General features: G+C 49.5%; 6 protein-coding genes across 6 annotated transcripts; 4 read left to right on the top strand and 2 right to left on the bottom strand.

Annotated features, from left to right (window-relative positions):
• Positions 1 to 4520: 4520 nt before the first annotated feature.
• On the bottom strand, positions 4521 to 7503 carry F4807DRAFT_424038 (uncharacterized protein). The gene has a single exon (XM_047997837.1). It carries the CDS (start codon positions 7216 to 7218, stop codon positions 4909 to 4911), a length of 2310 nt encoding a protein of 769 aa, XP_047854678.1. The 5' UTR covers positions 7219 to 7503; the 3' UTR covers positions 4521 to 4908.
• A 166-nt stretch (positions 7504 to 7669) lies between these two features.
• F4807DRAFT_424037 (uncharacterized protein) lies at positions 7670 to 8182 on the bottom strand. Its single transcript, XM_047997836.1, has one exon. The coding sequence runs from the start codon at positions 7961 to 7963 to the stop codon at positions 7703 to 7705; it is 261 nt and encodes an 86-aa protein (XP_047854677.1). The 5' UTR covers positions 7964 to 8182; the 3' UTR covers positions 7670 to 7702.
• Positions 8183 to 10780: 2598 nt separating this feature from the next.
• On the top strand, positions 10781 to 12974 carry F4807DRAFT_459988 (polyamine transporter 3; the record flags this gene model as incomplete). The annotated part of the gene is made up of 6 exons (XM_048001450.1): positions 10781 to 11409; positions 11461 to 11533; positions 11598 to 11614; positions 11709 to 11759; positions 11824 to 12114; positions 12167 to 12974. The coding sequence occupies 6 exons, from the start codon at positions 10781 to 10783 to the stop codon at positions 12972 to 12974; spliced, it is 1869 nt and encodes a 622-aa protein (XP_047854676.1).
• Positions 12975 to 13623: 649 nt separating this feature from the next.
• F4807DRAFT_459987 (putative hexose carrier protein) lies at positions 13624 to 15712 on the top strand (the record flags this gene model as incomplete). Its single annotated transcript, XM_048001449.1, has 9 exons — positions 13624 to 13728; positions 13790 to 14166; positions 14241 to 14298; positions 14362 to 14432; positions 14488 to 14818; positions 14869 to 15135; positions 15290 to 15345; positions 15406 to 15505; positions 15557 to 15712. The coding sequence occupies 9 exons, from the start codon at positions 13624 to 13626 to the stop codon at positions 15710 to 15712; spliced, it is 1521 nt and encodes a 506-aa protein (XP_047854675.1).
• A 43-nt stretch (positions 15713 to 15755) lies between these two features.
• F4807DRAFT_71520 (family 43 glycoside hydrolase) lies at positions 15756 to 18223 on the top strand. The gene is made up of 8 exons (XM_048003389.1): positions 15756 to 16358; positions 16425 to 16513; positions 16569 to 16923; positions 16982 to 17246; positions 17306 to 17393; positions 17450 to 17564; positions 17617 to 17646; positions 17714 to 18223. The coding sequence occupies exons 1-8, from the start codon at positions 16094 to 16096 to the stop codon at positions 17968 to 17970; spliced, it is 1464 nt and encodes a 487-aa protein (XP_047854674.1). The 5' UTR covers positions 15756 to 16093; the 3' UTR covers positions 17971 to 18223.
• Positions 18224 to 19265: 1042 nt separating this feature from the next.
• On the top strand, positions 19266 to 20736 carry F4807DRAFT_71309 (NAD(P)-binding protein). Its single transcript, XM_048003388.1, has 2 exons — positions 19266 to 19661; positions 19789 to 20736. Exons 1-2 carry the CDS (start codon positions 19378 to 19380, stop codon positions 20351 to 20353), a joined length of 849 nt encoding a protein of 282 aa, XP_047854673.1. The 5' UTR covers positions 19266 to 19377; the 3' UTR covers positions 20354 to 20736.
• Positions 20737 to 21050: the final 314 nt, after the last annotated feature.

The following is a 21050-nucleotide window of genomic DNA, read 5'->3' as shown; positions in this document are numbered from 1 at the left end:
ACTACTCAGCGACCTCTATGTAGCATTCGGGTCTCACTTCCGTTTAACAGCCGCACTGATTTGGAGAGTAGATAAAAAAATCATGTCCCGAACGTCAGTGCCGGTAAATACTTCGTAAGTTTTTATTATGGCAAAACAACAAACCATGTCATCGGTCAAGTTTTTATGTGGCTTGAAGATGAAGGGATAGGGGACTGCATACCGTGCTTGGGCCTCTAAGTGTCCCTTTCGTTTCCCCGCGGTGAAGGCACTAAGGACGTGTGTATCCACCTAGAGGTGCATATCGGCACATTCAACGGTCGCCGGGAGTCGTTCCGTAACGTCGCGTTACTTACTTGTGGCGCGATTATGTGTAAAATAGTTCGTCCCGGCCTCAATTCTGACCTCCTCGTTCGATTTCGAGGGCAGGGTGAATCTCCACTGTCTCACATATTTAGCTGTGTTTTATCATCGTCGAGCCTAGCAGTCTAAGGTAATGTTCGCTCGGGATCGACGCGACTCGTCCGGGTTATCATGCTTTCACCGCTTCGCTGCACGAACAGTCTTCGACCGTGCTCTTGTAACCCTTCTTACAGGGAGTTTGCATGCTGTGCGACAGGCTCAACTCTCTACAAGGTCAACAAATCGATAATCGTCGACGTGGCATAGGCCACATTGACGTCTTGCATCGGACTAGTCTCTACATGAAACAGAGGCTCTCCCAATAACAGATCGGATTGTCCTAGATGACTAAAGCTACAGCGCTATCTGATGAGGCCCATGCAGCGAGGCTGCGCTAACATCGCCAGATAAATATCCCGACTGGTTCGCTGGAGAAATCCTAAAGAAACCCACAGTATACTATCGATATCATCTGATAGGTATTGTGGTTCGCGTCTGAGCTCCTTCGACCAATGCAATCGACGTATATAAGAGCATATGGCCATGACTGCATATTATACTCGAGGAAGATTCCTTAATAGAATCCCTCAGCTCGAGTTGTAGTGCTTTAGTGCCTATAACAACCCTATAATCGACCGGCGCTATATCGGGCTTTGACACCTTCGGTGGATGCTAGCCACATTATCACGTCGGTCACTACCCAGGTAATACTTATAGCCTTGATGTGCAGTATGTCCGGCTCATTATCGCGTTCGAAAGGGGTTCGTGTGGCTTACCTGACGGACTCGTTGGGTCGGAGTCAGCTGTGTTCCTATCGTTCCCTTAGCCACTTTCGAATGTCTGCTTCGCTATTATCTTATGCGCCAGCCGAATTCTATGTCTGTTTTGCATGCCAAGCTTTACAATGCAACATACCCTCCACACTTACCTCTGTGCTAAATTCCTAACGGGACATTGGCTCATCCGTACCGGGTTCAAGGTCACATCATCGGCCGAGCGTGCTGTAGTAATGCGACTTCCGTCCGTTACTGTTTTCCCTTTTGAGCGCGGCTTCGTCAGCCGCCCATCGTGGTTGGTGGTCGGATATCCCTATGTCCGCATACTGACGATTTGGTGATGTATTGTCCTCGGGCAACGCCGTGCCTATCGAGTAACGCAATTGGTGTAAATGAGGCACATCGACCCCCAACGACTTTCGCATATTCCCGGTTCCTCTTTGACTTATTGACGACTCAGGGCGTAAGGCCATGTGGCTAAAATTTCCTACGGGCCAGCATGTCATAGGGCACGACAATAGGAAAATCGACGAGATCTACAGATCTACCTCGTGTCGATAACCGGACGGGGGCATGTTCTGTAGATCTGCAAAAATATTTCCTCGAGGGAACTCCTCGTTTTTTAATTCAATTCGCCTCGCCCGCTGTATAGCGCATAGCTGTCAAGGCTGTATAGCTATTCTAAGAAGAAGCATTTTTCGGGATATCCAATGACGGCGCCAACTCCGACTTCTGCATGAAAGTAGAACCCGCTTTAAGGAAACTTGGCAGCACGTTGCGCCCCTCCCTGTCAGATTCTTTCGGGGCCCCAGTCCTATATTACAATTACTCGGTAACTTCCATTACGAGAAGTACGAGATGTCATCAAAGTTATCAAGGTTATCGAACTTCCAAGGTTCGTCCAAGGTTCGATGTCTAAAGATAGTTAAGCTACCCGCCCGGCCGAGAAGCCCTGTTCGGAGGGTTGCACCGGCGCGAACCCCGGAAAGGAGTTCTCTCTGATTTTTGACGATGCGCCGTCCCTGGAAGGACCTCTAGAACCTCCAAAGGAGACGGAACCGACCTTGGCCCCAACTGGCCCCACGGATGCGAAGGACGGACTATCGATTTTACGTCGCATTCCATACACCCCCATGTAGTAAATCCCTCTACAGGCCCCAGGGTTAGCTTGGTGTAGAAGCGTGCTGCTAGGTATGTGAAGGAGAACACTGTGCCGTCAAGCCGCCTCCTGTACCTGGCCTTTATAAGCGTTGCTTATAGGGCCATCAAGCGCTAACGCTTAACCGGTTACAGAGGATCGCAGCTAAACAACTACATTATTCTACCCCTATCCCCTAAACGTTACCCACGGCCGAGTCGTTTGGCGGTTCTCCGGCGGCTATCTGGCAGTCTAGAATCCCAATTCTTTGCTGCACCCGATAGCGAGGAAATCCCCAGTTTTGATCGTAGGAATCCCTAACTTTGATCAGTGATCACCCATCTCATCCATACAATAGCAGTAGAAGCATCGAAGCCTAAGGGGAATTCCTTTCGGGCCTACCCGACTTTCCTCCCGATCGCTCTCATCCTTGAGTCGATTATCCACTCCACCGCCGCCCCCTTTCAAGCCATCCCACGTGCTTGGGACGGATGTTTTGCTTACCTCGAACAATAACTGCGATGTTAGTGTTCGTTTTGATGCTCGAATTGTTTTGAGCAGTTTATGGGAAACCCCTTCACGGCCACGCGGTTCCGAACCGACCCTCAGGGTCAAGGGTGCGACAAATTCAAGCATAACCATGACCACGGGATGGGGCTAGGACCCCTTAACGCCCATGATATGATACCTCGTCGCGTCGCGTAGCTTAGGCGCGCTCGAGGACTTTTTTTTTCCTTGAACGTCGTGTCGTCGTCAAAAGAAGGGAAAAAAAAAACAATAAAAGGGCCTAACCGGGCGACGACTCGCCAATGCATGAGACCTCGTGTTCAACGGTATGTTGGGCCCTTATTCCGTCATCCCGCTGTACCAAACAAAACTGTTCCTGCGCACGGGAATCCCTCCTCATGCGCGCTTGCATCATCCCGTAGGGCGCCGGGGCGTCTAAAGAGCACTGCCACACCGACCACGACAACGGCTCTGCCGATCATTGCCATTTGGGCGGTATGGGGGCCGGGCATATTTGCCGGAACTGTCGCTAGGGGCCTTAACAGACTACCATTATAGGGATTTATTGATTTTTCTCCTTTCTTTCTGGAAGCTCTCCAACGTCTTTTTCTCCGCGACCCCGGCCAGGACCCAAGAATGGCAGAAATGGTCTTCTTTGCGGATTCTTGCTCACACGTGCGTTTCTCACTGCACCGCTTGGGGGTAGCAAGGGAAGCTAGCTGGGCCCTGCATGATCGTACGATGTAACCGTAGATTTGCCAGGTCCCAAGATACTGTTTAGTTCTCTGCTCTCACTCGAGGAAACCCTGTTATAGTATACCATTATCTCGAAAGATCGACACAACTGAATGCTATTCCCAGCCTTGCCAGCCGCTCGGTAGTCCAACACGAGATATCACGCCGTCGTCGACTATGTTGTCGACTGGCATTTTGCCTTGTTTGCGCCGCATACACAATATAGCTTACTGGCTTGCCGGTTCGTATGCAGATAATGAGATTCGGCCCTTGTAAGACTGTTAGCTTGGGATTAAGTGAGGTCGTAGTCGTCAGCGACGCATTGTACTTCTACGCTTGTACCGATACAGACGCCTACAAACTTGGACTGCAACTTGGACCCGGCTTATAGGAACCGCCATGGGTACCATGGGTGTGATCTTACTACGCATACTCCTAGCCATGGTGATAGCATCGTCGACCTCGTCAGGGGGTCGATCTATTAGATGACAAGGCGCTTAGAAATCCACGTTCCTGAAGATCTCATGGGAAGTTCCTTCGAGAAAACTTGGAATTAGATCAATAGATGACATGACAATATTGATTACACTCTCGTGTTCAACGTGCAGGAACACCACGAGTCTACTGAGAGCGAATGGATGATATTTTCATCCCATCTTTGACTCGGAGGCAACGGGGTCACTGCCGAAACCTGTCGGCTCTGCGTACGAATGCCGTCGCTTAGGTGCCGTCGCTTAAGAAAAGGGGTAGTGGATGCCCAGAGGCAGGCACAGGCAAGACAAGCAGGCTGCAAAGTCCTAGGGCGAATGCGTGGCCATCGTGACCCCATCACCTATCCCTTTCAGGACAGAACGTGCACCAACTTTACCCCGAGCGCGGGATAGAATCAAGTTGGCAAGACCCAAACTCGTGAACAGATTCCCCATTCGGACCTGCTCGGTGACAACACGGCAACTAGGTGGTATCATATGGATGTGAAGGTAGTAGTCGTTAGCAGTAGTTTAGAAGTAGTATGTATGTGAATATACAGTGCTTAAGCGCTAGGAGTTATAACCCGTTCGTCAAAATAGGCGAGGCCTTGATGAGGCATAGCATCGCGGTATCAATACAGAGGACTAGACCCAATCCATAGAGTAAATCCGGTTCTGCTATAGCATCACGAACACGCCATTGCCGACTGCCTCCAAACTAGTTCCGGCAGTCCCAGTAGTCTTCTAGATCCGACGCCGGTAGATAGACAAACAAGAAACAGGAAACAAGAAACGAGAAACAAGTGATGTTTGTACATAGGTAGGTAGATAGAAAAAAATAATGTAGTGAATGCGTGACTGCATGAGCGATGCGTGAAGCAACGTGTGATCATGAGGCATTTTACACAAGATCAACGGAACCATCTTCATCCTCATCGAGTAGTCCCAAGCCGCTGTCATACTTCCGCTTCTTCTTTCCCTTGCCCGACTTCGCCAGTGCGCCAGCGAGGTAGGAGCCAGAGCTCAGGGGACTGCCCTCAGGCGTCGTAGTTTCGCCCTCTCCTTCTTCCCCTTCACCGCTGCTTCCAGAATCAGCACTACCGCCGCCGACAGCGACACTCCTCCTTTTCAAACCACTCCGACCACTGTCCTTCGTAGGCGTAGCCAAGAACTCTGCACTCATCCTCAACACCCTCTCGAGCTCTACCTTCATCGAATCAACCGCCGCCGTAGCCCTATTCCTCTCCTCATCCACGCGCCTGCTCAACCCCAAGTTCTCGACCCTAAGCCGCTGCACCATCGAGTGCGCCTCATGCAGACTGCGACTCACATCCTCGATGCTCCTCCTCAGCTCCAACACCCTCGCATCCCTAACCGCGAGCGCCGTGCCGTGATACTTATTCAGCGCCCTCATCTCGCACGCCTTGCGCTTCTGCAGATCCGCCAGCTGCGCCTTGAAAGCCTCGGCCTGCTCCCGCACCGCCGACAACTTAGCCTCGAGCTTCGCGGCCCCGGCTCTCGTACACTCGACCTCGGCCTGCGCGCCCGCCAGCTCGGCGCTCAACCGCGTCGACTCCGTCCTGCTCTCGTCCTCCATCCGCTGCACGAGGCCCTCGAGCTCCGCCACATCTCTCCGGTACCCCTCAGCCGCGCCCTTGAGGCGCTCGACGCCGACCTCCAGGTCCGCAATCCTTGCATCCCGCTCGGAGAGCGCGGCCCGGTCCTCCTCGCGCTGGCGCCGCATGTGGTCCATCGCGTCGACGCGCGCGCCGAGCTGTTGCCTGAGCGACAGCTCGAGGGCGTGGTACTCATCGATGGCGTCCTCGTCCTCCTTGACCTGGCGCGCGAGGTCGCGCAGGCGGACCAGCACGAGGTCGAGGACCTGGGCGCCGCGCGACGACAGCGGAAGCGTCAGCTCGCCCGGCGTCAGGTACTCGAGCTCGAGGCGCGCGGAGCGGAAGGCGCTCGTCAGCGACGTGATGATCTCGCTTGCGTCGCTGCCCGGGAAGCCGAGGCCGCTGAGCGACGTGTTGAGGTCGAGCAGTGCGGCGGTCCGGTCTGATAGCGATTGCAGGACCGTGTCGAGGTGGGCTTCTACGTCCATCGTTGTTGGCTTCTCTTCTGACTCTGTCGGGGTGCGGACCGCGCTGAGCTTGTCTGTGATGCGGGACTTGAAGGCTTCGTGGGTCTCGAGGACTTCAGTTAACTTGGTTAACTCGAGACGCAGAGACCCTAGCTCGGCTTCGAGCGCTTCTTTCTCTTCTGGGTCCGGGAAGGTGAATGATGTTTGCACGCCCATGTCGGCTTGCATCCCAACCCCGGCGTGAGATTGAGGCGTTACGGGAGCGCCTCTCCGCATGGAACACGGGGTCGTTGGGATCGTTGGGCTGGTGCAAGGCGGCGTGGGGAAAGACGCCGATGCGCGGTTCTTCGATGGTGTGCTGCACACCAGATCCGCCATCGTAGTGTCCCCGAAGCCGTCGTCGTCGTCCATATAGCTATCGGAGAATGGGTCCCTCGCAGCCATTGTCCAGTCGTAAGCCTGCGTCTGGTCGGGATCGGGGCCAGATCCAGACCCGGAGGATCTACTGCGCAGTTCGTTCCTAAGCGAATCGATCTCGTACTCCAGCTCCATGATACGACCAGTGTCTTGAGCTACGGTGGTGGAATTTTGCAGCCTCTCGATCTCATGGTCCTTCTCCGCGAGCTCGTGCTGCAGGCGCTCTAGCTCGGCCTTCTGGCCCTGCGTGCGCCGCCGCTTCTCCTGGGTGATAGTGTTCATCTCTTCGCTTAATCCGTTTCGACGGATGCGCCGCTTGACGCGATCGTCGAGGACCTGGCGTAGTGAGAGAAAGCGTATTTCGTTGCCGCTGTTTCCATTGCTATTATAGCTTAGTTCGTCCTCTTCACCTTCTGAGTTGGACCTCCGACTAGTTGGTGCCGAGTGTCGTCTTCGTTTTGGCGATGGAGCAACACCGAGGGTTGTGCGGCGGACCATGGGTGTTAGCCCGGTTGTCGAGGCCGCATTATGGTGTTCGATCTCTGGGCCCGGGTCTGAGAACCGGACTCGCTTCTTGGATCTGGGTTTAGTTGGGGTCCTTAAACTTGCTGTGGCCGTTTCCAACCGCGAAAGATCCGAAGGCGCTGCCTTTCCAACGCTGAGCCGCGGCGTGCGACGAAGCGCGATGGGAACATCTCGTTCGTCTCTCATTTCGTAGTCGTGATGGTTGTCGGCCTTGTAAAGGGACAACCTAACGCGATACTAATATCGGTTCCAGGTAGGTAAGCTTACAAAGTTCCTCAATTCGTCGAATGCAGTGGAATATGAGTAAGTCCAATAGGATGTTTTACCAGCACATAAAACCCTTTTAAAGGTCGCGTCTCGGTCAACCCCAGTGCTGTAAGTAAACAAGCATACCATCTATGTGGTTCACTTAGTGGGGATGATCCGCCCACCATATGCATTGTTTACATATTTCCTATCGTAGCACATAAGCATAACTCCAAAGTGCCCCGCGATCTGATATTTGGGAACCAATGAGAGCCAACGAGAGCCAATCATTCTTTGTTTTGCAGGGGCATCAGGGGCGTTTTTAGGCCACCCGTTCCCCATTTCTCCTATTCTCCAATTGTTTGAATCTTCCTATCTCTCTGACGGAATAATTCAAGACAATTCATTAAAATGGTCCATCGCATTAAGAAAACGCGAAGGAAGAGAGAAGAGTGTGATACACGACTATAATAGTGCCGGATGTTGCCTGGGCGATTATAATAATCAGAGACTTCAACCGTTTGTTCTGACACGAATACACCAACAGACTAAGTACTCGAGATGTGAGACACTCGTATAAGCAAACGATAATTATCATAAATGTTATAACTATTCGATGGAGCAAATATAGGTAGCTATTGTACGAGATGCTTAAGCATTTAAATATGCAAATGTAGGTATCCATATCAATTGTATGGTGTGCTTGGACCTCCAGCTCCCTCCGTGAGTCATAATAGAATAAGGATCAACATGAGCGCCCATGTCACCGCTAATGAAACAATGATCTTCAGCGAATATTTTACCTTTCAACGAAGCATCGGCCAACTCTGCCTAAGTCCAATAGGCAACAGCCTCTCATGAAAATGATGGTGTTGAGGTGTTGAACTCTCGGACGGCATCAGCTCGGGACAGGAGTTCGGATAGGATAGCCGAAGTGAAACCCGCTGTGACTCTTGACTAAGCTTATCCGATATATGCCGTACTGTGGCACCCGATCAGGGTGCGCATTTTTACATATGCATGTCTAGAAAGCCACAAGCTGGAAGATGCACGCTTCGAATGGCTGAAACGCACTATGACGTTGTCACATTCTGTGCCGCGGCTTGACATGTCCTCCCGAAAGGATCGGGAGTAAGCCTCGGATGCGGGGTTCCGGAGCCGATCGACGAGTAGAGGTCGGTCAACATGGCCATATTGATGATAGTTGAATGACATTGGACGATACTGGTGATGCCGTATTACTTCTAAGGTAGTAAGTGTACGTCTCTTTTAGAACGAGTATATCATGTTAAAGATTCTGGTCATCAGATCCCTCTAAACAACATGAGTGGTAGAAGGTTGGTTCAAGATATTGGTCGGCCGCTTGCACAGGTGGGATAGGAAACCAATCACCATGTCGGAACTCAAACATCGTAAGAGTTCGGGCGTTATAGATGTTGAACCTGAATCTGGTGTTGGCCAAAGAATGGGCAGACTCCATCTCTGCTGCTCGAAACATTGACTACGTGAGGTCAATGCGAAAATTATGTTCCACCAACATCTCTCTTGGAGCTATGGCCTTGATTTATGATCTTTAAATGTTCAGCGAATAGACACTTCAACAGGTTATTGGTAGGAGACTATCGAAGTGAGAAGAGGGAATAACCATGTGAATGACCGATGCCCTTTTGTCGGATTTTCTGGATTGCATACAGGTACTATTCTAATGTCATGTCGAGTTTACATAAAATATAGGTAGGTACCTAGTCTCCTAACCAGTGGTTGTTAAGAAGAGTTTTGTGGTAATACGAGGCTTATATTCCTTTTATAAGACAGTCGTTATACCAAGTAACCTATAAAGGGGTTACAAGAAGAGTGAATACTGCACAGTTTGTGTGACAGTTAAGATGTTCAAGCATTTGGAAACTTTAGAATGTTGATAGGTAACAACTGAGCTGTTAGCCATGGAATCTTGCGCTAAGTTAGGTAGGTAACTATTTGGATACTTGGTTGGTTCTTGGTGAGTAATATTAACTTGCGGTTACATACTATTCACCACTTCCTTCATAAGGAACATCCCATCATGAGATTATGTCATACCTAGCACATGAACTATGAATCTTGTTGACTTCAGAAAAACCAAGATTTTGAAGTAATACGGTGGTTTCGAAATCAACATTGCATTATATCGTTTAATGTCTTGAGACTAATGTCATTCGACTCCCTATAGAACATCCCATTCACTCGGCAAGTGGATCTGTCATATAAATCCTGGCTAACGAAACTTTGGGTCTAGCCGAGGTCGGGATCCGTTCTCTTATAATCAATAAATTTCTGATTATTATTTCGGGACATCCAACCCTAGCGTTCTTTCGTTTCGGGAGCGAAGAATGATACTTTGACAAAGGGAAAAAAACGGCAATAGACCTACCTCCAGGCGTAAGAGACAACCTTAGGTAGTATATCGTTCCTCATCGCAGGCCCCGAGCAGTCCCCACTATTTTCGGTTCCGTAGAGCTTCCCGTCGACCTTCCCTTTGAAGCGTTAGCGTGTACCGAGATAAGATGGCATTACGTGTATAGCTTTTTCAATAGCTTTCAAGCTTGTAACCAAGGTTGAATTCTGCAAAAAGCCCTTAAATGAACAGAATTTGTGACGCTTACTTACAAAGAACATTTGCAAGAGAGCTGAAAGAAACATAATCGAAAATATATTTTCCTGACAAACGAAAACTTAATAAGGGCGGAGATAGGTCTTACCCCCCTCGGCTGCTCGCGCTTTTCGGCTACAGCTCGCGGCCTGCTTTCGCGAGGGTTCCTATGTAGCATCGGGATTTTTGCAGGGGGTCGTGAAAATATGGATAGAATGGGAATTCTCCCGCACGAGATCTGCCGCCCAATCTGACGGGGCTACATACTATGGATGCATGGGTCGTAAAGGACGGGCCTATAGCGTAGCTGGGAACCAATGAGGTGATATGACTTTTTGGTTTTGTAGTAATAATTTTGATAACTTTCTCACTTCTCCAAATGCACAGTCTGCAAGGGGTAGCTACCCCCGTTACCGTCGCAGCTTACCGTCTATCCAAGACCCTTCTTTGCTTCCGATGGTTATTAATCAAGACCGCCGGTGTGTAGGTACCTCAGCTTAGGCAAAATTGGCCGCCCAATTACCTAGGATGACTTTAGTGCTACGGTGATAGGACTTTATGGCTATTATTTGTAAATTATTTTTCTATTGCTCCGTGCTGACTCGCTGTGACTCAACGCATCCCTATGAGAACTTCCTCTTGCTTTAAAACTTGCTTCTAGACAGGTAGCTCCAAGCTTTCCCTGAGAATTATTATTACAAGTCTTGTACTGTTGCAAATTAGTTTGTCTGCGATCTGAGATTTCCTAGGTAATTGGGTTCATTCTAGCTTCCGCCTTATAGTCGAATACGTGAGAGCCGTTAAAAAGTCTCGTGAGCCGTCCCGCGCGGCCACCGGTTTGTCGCGGGTAAACAACACCCAGAAACGGAAATAATGGACCCGGAGACGGAGCTTGGCGAAGACAAGGGAGAATCCGGACGGGTAGCGGCCCGCGACATGACCTCGCGCGAGGACTCTCTTGAGCGGGAGAAGAGTCACAGCCGACGCAGTGGTCAAAGCCGCGCGTCAATCACCTCCGACAATAGCGATCCATTGTCGCCTTTAGAATTGGCGCTCTCACCAGGCGAGGAAACATTCGAAGAGATCGCTCGCATACAAACCACCACCAGTATTGGGAGTTCGGCGTCGCGCCCGCCGGACTTTGAGGTCGTGTTCGACGACAACGACCCGGAGAATCCACGGAATTGGCCGTCGTGGTACCGGGGTTTGATCGTGTTCTCGATATCATTTACTTCCTGGGTCGTCGTATTCTATAGCACGAGCTATAGCGCTGCTATCCCTGGTTTGGTGGATGAGTTTGGCGTCTCTTCGACTATCGCGACTCTTGGTATTACAACTTACCTACTTGGCCTCGCGGTGGGCAGTCTGCTCGTCGCACCGGTGAGCGAGCTGTATGGTCGCCGACCCGTGTACATTTTCTGCATGATATGCTTCACGCTTCTTGTTATACCTTGTTGTGTGGCTACCTCATTGGCCGAAATTATAGTCGTCAGGTTCTTCGGGTATGTTGTTGAACGTCAACTAATCTATATATCCGCTGACGCGAGCTGCAGAGCACTATTTGGATCTTGCATGGTTATCAATAGCGCGGGCACAGTCGTCGATATATCAACTGAACAAACTCGGGTGAGTGCAAGAATCAGTCATGTGATCCCCTTGAGACTCAACGTCCTATTCTTAAGTAACATAGTGGCTAACAGTGAAACAGTATGTGAAACATTGTGACATATATGCGATCATGTCGCAAACAGCGTCCGGTATATATCAGAAATGAATGTTAGCTAACGTAAGCGCTTATCAGTGCTATGATCCTAAGCTTGTGGTCGATCGCGCCGTTGAATGGGCCTGTCACGTATGTAATATCATGAGTCCTTACCTCCATCAACAAGAAAATACTAACCCTCGTTATCCCAAAGCGGGCCGGTCATCGGCGGATTCGTATACCAGTACCTCGGTTGGCGATGGGACAATTGGCTCGTCCTAATTCTCGCAGGGGTCGGTACGGCCAGTATGACATTTCCCAAAGAAACCTATGCGCCGATGATCCTTAAATCGAAGACGGCACGCAGACGCAAGGAAACTGACGACGAGAGATGGTGGTGTCGCTACGACGTGAAGCTATCACCGGTCGCACTTTTGAAAGTCAGCCTGCTACGCCCGTTTGCGCTGTCTTTCACAGAGCCTATCCTTTGGTTCTTCAATGTTTGGTACGCCTCCTTGAGCTGTTGATTGATGGTATCTTCTGCTTACTCATACCAGGATATCACTCATATATGGAATCCTCTACTTGTGCTTCGTTGCTTATCCCATTGTATTTTCCGAGCATCGTGGTTGGAGCCCAGGTATCTCGGGCCTGGCCTTCGTCGGTATAGGCATTGGCACCATGATTGCGATTCTCGGCGAACCATTTTGGCGCAAGATCATTAACTCGCACCCGAAAGACCCCTTGACCGGCAGAGTACCCCCAGAAGCGACCGTGAGGGTGATGATCATCGGAAGTATTTTAGTGCCTGTAGGACAGTTGGTTTTCAGTTGGACATGTCTCCCCGGGACAATTCATTGGGCGATCCCTATCGCCTTCGGAATCCCTTTCGGGTGCGGGAACGCTCTTTGCTTTATATACGCCTCTAACTACTTAGCCGGTTCTTACGGCATCTATGCAGCTTCGGCTTTGGCAGGAAACGCTGTCATGCGTTCTGTTTTCGGCGCTACTCTCCCTCTTGCTGGACCTTCGATGTACGAAACTCTCACCCCGCAGTGGGCTGGCACGCTTCTCGGCTTGTTAGAGGTGGCGATGATCCCAATTCCTCTCATTTTCTACAGATATGGCGAGAAGATCCGCTCTAAGAGCCCCGTCATTCGCCAGATGAGGGAAGACCAAGAGAAGAACGAGCACCGGGCCGAGAAGGCACAGAGACGGAAAGCGAGACGCGAAGAAAATGCTGACATGACAGCGCTGGTGAAGGAAGATGATAATAAAAAAGGCACTGAAGACTTAGAGAAGGGCATCGCTGGATCAGGCGTTTTGGATGCGCCTCCCTTGGCAAAAGATGAGACAGCTGTGTGATGTAGCGTTATACATAATGCGATGTATGGTGTTCCACGTTCAGATCTTCAACGGTTGGCTTCACAAATGGTATAGATGGTTACTAAAGGTATGGGCTGGATATTTCAGGATGGGTGAATATATTCTTGGAATAATAAAATGGATTTGGGACCTGTGATTATTGACGAAAGATTGATAACTTGCCAAAATAGGGGTTTGTGGCTTGCTTGTTAAGGGGGTGGCAAGGAGGTGGCTTTGCTAATCAACTCAGCACAGGTTCCTCCCTTATCGCTTATCCTACCTATCTATCACATGACCCCTCCCTAGGTAGGGGTATCTACCTGCAGCCGACGGGTGTAACGTTGAGAGGATGAACCATCCATCTGCATCTCTCAACCCGTGCCAGCTTAAATCCTCCAAAAGTCGACGAGCGCGGGCGAGATTTGGAGATCGGCTCAATGTGACGGTTCTTATCTATCAGACCCCTGGTCTGTTTGCTTACACCGCTACATATCTACGCGGCCATGGATTGACTATAGATCAATGCAAGACAATAAGATAACGGAATTCCGCTGTGGCTTTGTGCATATTTTCTTGTAGATCTTCTATCTGGGTAATTGATCCATTCAACAGTCTGTATGACTTGTTCGAGGAGTAATTAATCAACACGATGTTGAAACGAACACCAACTGGAACATGGCTCCCGGCGTGGGTACCGGAGTCAACTTTGACACTCTCATTCTTGTTGTTGTTCTGTTCAACTGTTCAGTCATCTGTAAGCACAATTTCCAGCCGTAAATGCAATGGAGAGTTGTCGCTAATACACCCGCGAAAAGACTGGCGGGTATGACGGCTCTATGCTTAATGGGCTGAATATTCTGCCCAGTTATACGGACTATTTCCAATTGACACCAGCCACTACGGGGTTAAATACGGCTTCCGTCTTCATCGGTTCTACCTTAGGAACTCTCATTGCGGGCGTGTTGACTGATACGTGGGGGCGCCGTCCAACCATCTTTTGGGCGTCGGTCTTCACATTGGTCGGCGTTGCGCTTCAGACCGCCGCGCAGAACATCGCAATGTTTGTCGTTGCCCGCATCGTCCTCGGTTTTGGAAGCGCTCTCTCCGGTGTTTCCTCCGGTGTGTACTTATCCGAAGCGTTTCCTAGCCGATGGCGTACATGGGGTGTCGGATTATTGAATGATTTCTATTAGTCAGTGAGCCAATGCCAGTGGAAACTGCGAAGATTCAAGCTATTTTGAAGACTGACTGACTGGTTTTCTCTAGTGTTGGTGCCCTTATTGCCGCCGGAGTGACCCTTGGAACTGGACAATGGCAATCGACGGTAAGATCGGCAGGAACCGAAATAAGTCAACCTAAGAAGTTGTTATGGCTGACGAATGCTTAGTGGGCGTGGAGGGCACCATCCTTGATCCAGGGAATATTTTCCGTGCTTTGCATCGTCATTTTGCCTTTCGTGTATAACCCCTATAATAGAAGCTACTGCTAAATATAGTTCTAACTGGTAAACTAGACCTGAATCACCTAGGTGGCTAGTTCACGAGGGATACTTCGAATATGCGCGAACCTCGGTCGCTCAAACTAACACCAACGGCGACCCGCTAGACCCTGTCGCAATCGCCATATATAAGGAGATTCTTGACGCACTCGAGTGGGAGAAGAAAGAAGGCCGGACGATGAGTCCGAAAGAAATCTTTAAGACACCAACAGTGAGGAAGCGACTGCTCATCGGAATGTCGGCCGGACCTTTCTCCTGCATCGCCGGCAACATCATTGCTTCTTACTATCTTAATAATGAATTAACGATGGCGGGGATTTCCGATACAAATGATCAACTAAAAGCCGTTAGTGGTCCACTTTAGGAAGTAGTCGACGTAATGCTGACATTAAATAGAACGTCGTCTTGAACGTCTTCTGTCTTCTATGCAGTCTTATAGGATCGTACCTTTCTGGCAAGGCTGGCAGGAAACCCACAGCGATTATCTCTCAGACCCTCCTTATAATATTTCTATTTGTAATTGGAGGTCTAACAAAAGTCTATGGAGATAATCCTTCGGGTGCTTCTAAGAGTCTTGTCTACGGGAATGTGGCCGTCATCTTCCTCTTTCAGGGCGCATACTCGCTCGCCTGGACTCCTTTACTGTACTTGTATCCGCCGGAAGTATTCTCAGGTACGTCAAGATAATCCCTGACACCGACACAATTCGTAAATCTGAAACATATATACTAACAGTGTTATAGTTCGTCCTCCAAATTCTAGCTTTCTCTATAGGAGATATTCTGAATAGGTAGGAATTGCTAATCATATGAAACAGTATTCAATTCGAGCTAATGGTTTGGCTTTCTCATCCCTATCGCTAAATCTACTCGCGTATGTTCTATGGCTTCGAGATTACGAGGTGTTGGTTTAAATACTAACTAGAATTGCCAGATGCGTATTGGTGTATGTCATGCCCATCGGCTTGACTAACATCGGATGGAAAATGTATATGATCAACGGATCATGGGATATTATTGTTTTAGTACTTATCGTGAGTATCTGCAATCCTTAATAATTTTGTGCTGCTAACCTTGCCTCGAAGATCGTCTTTTGGATTGAGACGAAGGGACGCACATTAGAGGAAATAGATGCAATCTTCGACGGCGAAAAGCATTCTTCTGTCCCTGACGTAGAAATGGTAAGAACAGGGCAAGCCACGATAGACGTCGGCGCGATTGAGCAACAGCTTAAGTCTTGATATATGGATACCTATTGGTGCGTCCAAGGCACATAAAACGACAGAGGATGAAGCCTTCATGGGCTTCCTAACTCGATAATACTTATAGGGTTGGACGCGGAGGAAAGGCGACCCATGAAATCCTACACAATCTAGAACAAGAATCCAATGGCCAATTCCACACGCCTTGTGACCTAATATGGTAATATAAAATAGCTATTAAGAGGTTCAATATGTTTGCCAAGCCTTGGAATTGGAGAACCTACCGCATTAACGGGGCCTAATATAGCGAATGCGGAGAAATTACCCCGAGGAAAACAATTTATAAACATCGAGTGACGAGAATGATGTATACGTCGAGATGGTCAGACTCGTGTGGTGTATGCGTCCTAAGAATAAAAGATGTTCGGTTCGAAATTGTGGCTCTCAGCGGGCTTGCTGCTGCTGAATGCAGTCGTAGTACCGGGGAAATACATCGTACCCGGAGCTCGGTGGCGTGCAGCTGACGGGAGCCTGGTCAATGCTCACGCAGGCAGTGTCCTATTAGACAATGACACATTTTGGTGGTTTGGAGAGTATAAGACTCAGGAACAGCCAGAAGGCGGTGGCGTCTCCGTCTACAGTTCCCCGGATCTCGCTACATGGACATTCCATGGCCTTGCTCTAGGTAAGTATACTAATTGGAGAAAATAACTAGTAATAACTGGAGTCGAAGCGCTGACGAAGAGCGCAGAACCTGTTCAGGGGAATCCTTATATTTCCCCTCAGAACATTATCCAGCGGCCAAAAGTGGTGAAAAGCGAGTCGACAGGACAATATCATGTGCGTCATCCCTGATTGCAATTATCTACTCATTGAAATTAACATGGGCCCGTAGATGTGGTGGCATGCCGACAATTCTAGTTATGGACTCCTGCTCCAGGGCTTCGCAACGGCAGATACAATCGCTGGGCCTTACACCTTCGTAAACGCCACGGCTCCTCTGGGAAACTGGTCACAGGATTTCGGCCTGTTTACCGACTACAAGGACGGTCGATCATACGCTCTATATTCCAATGGCGATAGTGTCGAGGGGAGAGACGTATATATCTCTTCATATGATGAGCAGGTCACCGCACTTGACGCGGTCGTTCATCGCTTTGACAAGTATGACCTTGAAGCGCCAACTATCATCCAGACAGACCAAAGCTATTATGCTCTGATGAGCCATAAAACAGGTTATAGACCAAACAGTAAGGAAAATAATTCCCATTGAAATAATCGAAATATTTTATTAATTGTGGTTTTAAGACGTCGTTTGTTTCCGTGCTGACAGCTTGAGTGGGCCGTGGAGCCAACCTTGGATCGTCGCTCCGCTCAACACGAGAACTTTTAACTCCCAGTCTGGCTTCACGCTGAGAATAAATGGGCGCGAGAAGACGACTTACCTTTATCTAGGCGACCAGTGGGACTCTAATTCGATCTGGGAAAGTCGGTACATCTGGTTGCCAATGACAATCGATGACAACAAGAAAACGCTCGAGTTAGAGTGGCATGATGTCTATGACCTGGATGTGTAGGTGCTTCCCGGCCCCTTTTCGTTGCAGAAAAACGCTGATGGAGACTTTAATATAGAGAAACGGCAGAGTGGCATCCTGTTGAGGGCAGAGAATATTACGTGAAAGATGCGACGGTCAACGGGACTGCATTCAAGCAAGAAGCGGTATGTTCTGCTTTATCTGAAAATACGCATGGCGTCGCTAATAACACGTCTCGTAGAATTTCGCTAGCGGCGGCACTATATTAACGGGGATTGAGGGGAATGATAGTACTGTCACCTTCCATGGCATTGAGGGGACGGGCAAACCTCAATGGGTGTCTTTCTATTATCAGAGTGAGCAAACCCTTTAAACAATTTGAATAGCTGTGTTCTGACACCAAGCAAGATATTGATGACATGGGCTTCGGGGATCAACGTAAGTCTACCTAAGTAACCCCCGCTTCCTACCGACTATTCGACTGCTAATCAAGTGTCCCTGACAGCTGGTGGAAGCCCTGACCGAATTGGCGGATCGTGGCAACTCCGTCGTATCAGCAGTGTCGTCGTAAATGGAGATACGGAGAACGTGGAGACATTGTTCCAAAGAGATACGCACAAGGGCATCATCTTATCAGCGCCGCTTCAGCTGACGTTGGCGGAGGGATCGAACAATACTATCACAGTGGGCGGGCTGTATAATGGATTTTATTATAAGGGAGCGGATATTGAGAAAATCGTAGTCTATCCGCCAGAGGATTAGACCTCTGTGCTTTTTGAGCCATCAAGAGAAAAAAAAGAAGTTGCCCCTTACCCCTGAAAATGTGGACAGTCCGTAATTGCCTAAACCCCTTTTCCTCTCGGGTGCAACTGCAGTTCCAGCCTCGAAGTTGCCTACGTATTGTCGTACTGGCCACCCCTGAAGGTTTCTAGTCTGGTGTTTGAGTTGATAAGCTATCTACCTAGGTAGGTGCATAGGGAGGTATGATACGATAGAAGGAACGATCCAAAGTACTTACCGACTCAGATATCATGAGGACAAACCCTAAGTCCTTCTCGCCTATCCTTTTGGAATTACCCACTCGAACCTTTTCCTTCTTTTTTACTTTCCTTTTTCTTCACTCACCAGCATTTCACCTCTGCGCGCTACTCGTACAAACACACGCACATACACATATCGGACGGATAAAATTAAAATCTAAAGTAGGTGAGTGACAGCTATTATCACTTCAAATTGCTCTTGAATGCTGAATCAAATGATAAGGCAGAATGGAAGACGCAAGGCCTGAGCGCTACCGATGCCGGCGATGTAGCCGGACAGGATGGACAAGAGCTGCTAGAAGAAAGCGACGATGGGAGCCAACTTACTGCACAATCCAGGTGATAAACGACTGGGAGGTTCCGGACGGGGTGCATATCAGAATAGCCCCTGACAATGTCTTCTCTCCAGGGACCGTCCTACCAGCTGGTATGAATTTCCCGTGTGGACCTGCAATTACCTCGACATCGTACTGACACTCCTCGCAGGGACCATTGTGCCGGCGGGGACGATGATGCCAACCTGGGTCAGACCACGGGGGTTCATTGCAGTCTAGAGAGAAGAGAGGGATGGTTTGCAGCGCTGCCGATAGCTTGAATCTGCCTTGTTAGTGAAGAGGTGCTATCAGGGTATGAAACCGATTATAGCTGGCTTGTTCGAAGTGTCAAGTTTATGTGAATTTGAGATTTGACGCCATTCATGACCGATTCAATTCGTATTGTGATCCTAACTTGCATTAAGAAAGCCAAATGTGAACTGGGTAATCCCAAGCAGGTAGATCCTCGTAAGTTGTGCCCCACATTATATTTCTCATCGATGACATTCTATACCACCTCTATGCGTGTTTTGGCGGCCATAATGAGCATCATATATACTGGATCAAGGTTAGTATATATACTTCCCTAAAGTTAACCACGTAATTACGCATATTATCGGCGTTAACTCCATCGGAGATATAGATGCAGTCATCGGCCTTTACTACCTTATATGCATCTCCATCCACTATATAACCAACAGCAGATCCGCATACTCGAGAAGCTGCGTTGAGTGAGACTGTCTCCTTTTCATTTTCCCAAATCACTGCCCAAACCACACAAGACCAATCAGCCACCTATCCCACCAAACACCAAAATGTCGTCCCCGGTGTGGTTCATCACAGGCGCCTCCAACGGCTTCGGCCTGATCCTATGTCTCAAGGCCCTCAAAGCAGGCCACCGCGTCGTAGGCTCGGTCCGCAACAAGACCAAGTCCGCGGACGCGGTGAAGCAGATCGAGGCCGCGGGCGGCCAGGTCATCGAGCTCGACATGACCGAGTCCAAGGAGAGCATCGACAAGAAGATCAAAGCGGTCGGACAGATCGACTACCTGATCAACAACGCAGGCTTCTTCATCCTAGGTGCCGTTGAGCAAGCCACGTAAGTAATCACCCACATACCTACTGCTTGCCATCTTGCCTAGTTCCCATTTTCAACCCCTCATTCATAGACCTCTCCCCCTTTCCGCTTTAACCCCAGACCCCAAACTGCTGACGCCTATCTGTAGCGAGCAAGAAGCCCACCAACAACTCCAAACCAACTTCTTCGGCCCGCTCTTCGTGCTCCAAGCCGCGCTCCCCGGCATGCGCGCGCGACGCACCGGCACCATCGTCAACGTGAGCAGCATAGCATGCAAGGACCCGCAGCCCGTCTCCGGGATCTACGCAGCGAGCAAGGGGGCGCTGGAAGCCATGTCGGAATCGCTCGCGGCCGAGGTCGCGCCGTTCAACGTATCCGTCCTGATCGTCGAGCCGGGCGCCTTCCGGACGAACTTCCTCGCGGCCTTTTCGCCGCCGCGCGCTCCGCTGCCGGCGGGCTACGAGGACACGGCCGTCGACAAGATGCGCGCGCACTATTCAGGAAACCACGGTAAGCAGATCGGCGACCCGGTGAAGGGGGTCGACCGCATCTACGAGGCGGTGACGGGCGAGGGGATGGCCGGGAAGCTGAAGGGCAAGGTGCTGAGGTTGGTCATCGGGACGGACTCGTGGAATAGGATGAGGAGGAATAATGATAGGTTCCTGGGGGACTTGGCGATGCAGGAGGATGTTGCTCTGAGTACGGACTTCTGATGAGTGGAGGTTTAGGGGATAGGGGTTAGGAGATCGGGGATAGGAGGGGTTTAGAGTGGCCCGCATATAATCCGACATATACCACCTCAATGGGTAATTATATTGGGTAAAATACAATAAACGAGCAATGAGTCATGATAGTGTGTTGCCATGTTCAAAAGCCTCTTGAATGTATGACTTTACTAACTCCTGGTCAGCAATCCATGAACTTCCAAAGGAATGGTGATGGTGGGTAGTTAGCCATATCTCACCACGAACATTCGGATACCTTGGCATTTAAGGGAGATTTTACACGTGAAAGACACGTGCGGTACTATTATTAGCAGGTCCAGAACCCATATTATATCAAACGAAAGACCCCTAAATGGCCAAGCCCAATAATAATAAGAATGTCTTGATGGACAACTGCTAAGAGAAGACCTATCTATCATCTTCTACATGCCCCTAAAACGCCCCTTGAGAACTGGAAATCTGTGTCTACCCGTGAAACAAGCAAGAGGCAAACAATCAGCATCGAGTGAATGCGTAGAACTCCACGTACAGCTTCTCAAACCAAAGCAGTTATGCCTAATCCCCCATGCGCGGTATATGTATGTGCGTATATATGCGAGTGAATCCATTCAAATAAAACATCATGTATCGCAAAACCAATGATTGTGTGTGATGTGGTCGATGTGGGGTAGTGATGATGAGAGTT

Source organism: Annulohypoxylon truncatum (genome assembly GCF_022578515.1).
Source record: "Annulohypoxylon truncatum strain CBS 140777 unplaced genomic scaffold F4807scaffold_14, whole genome shotgun sequence".
Taxonomy (NCBI): Eukaryota; Fungi; Ascomycota; class Sordariomycetes; order Xylariales; family Hypoxylaceae; genus Annulohypoxylon; species Annulohypoxylon truncatum.
This window is presented reverse-complemented; position numbering and strand designations above follow the sequence as displayed.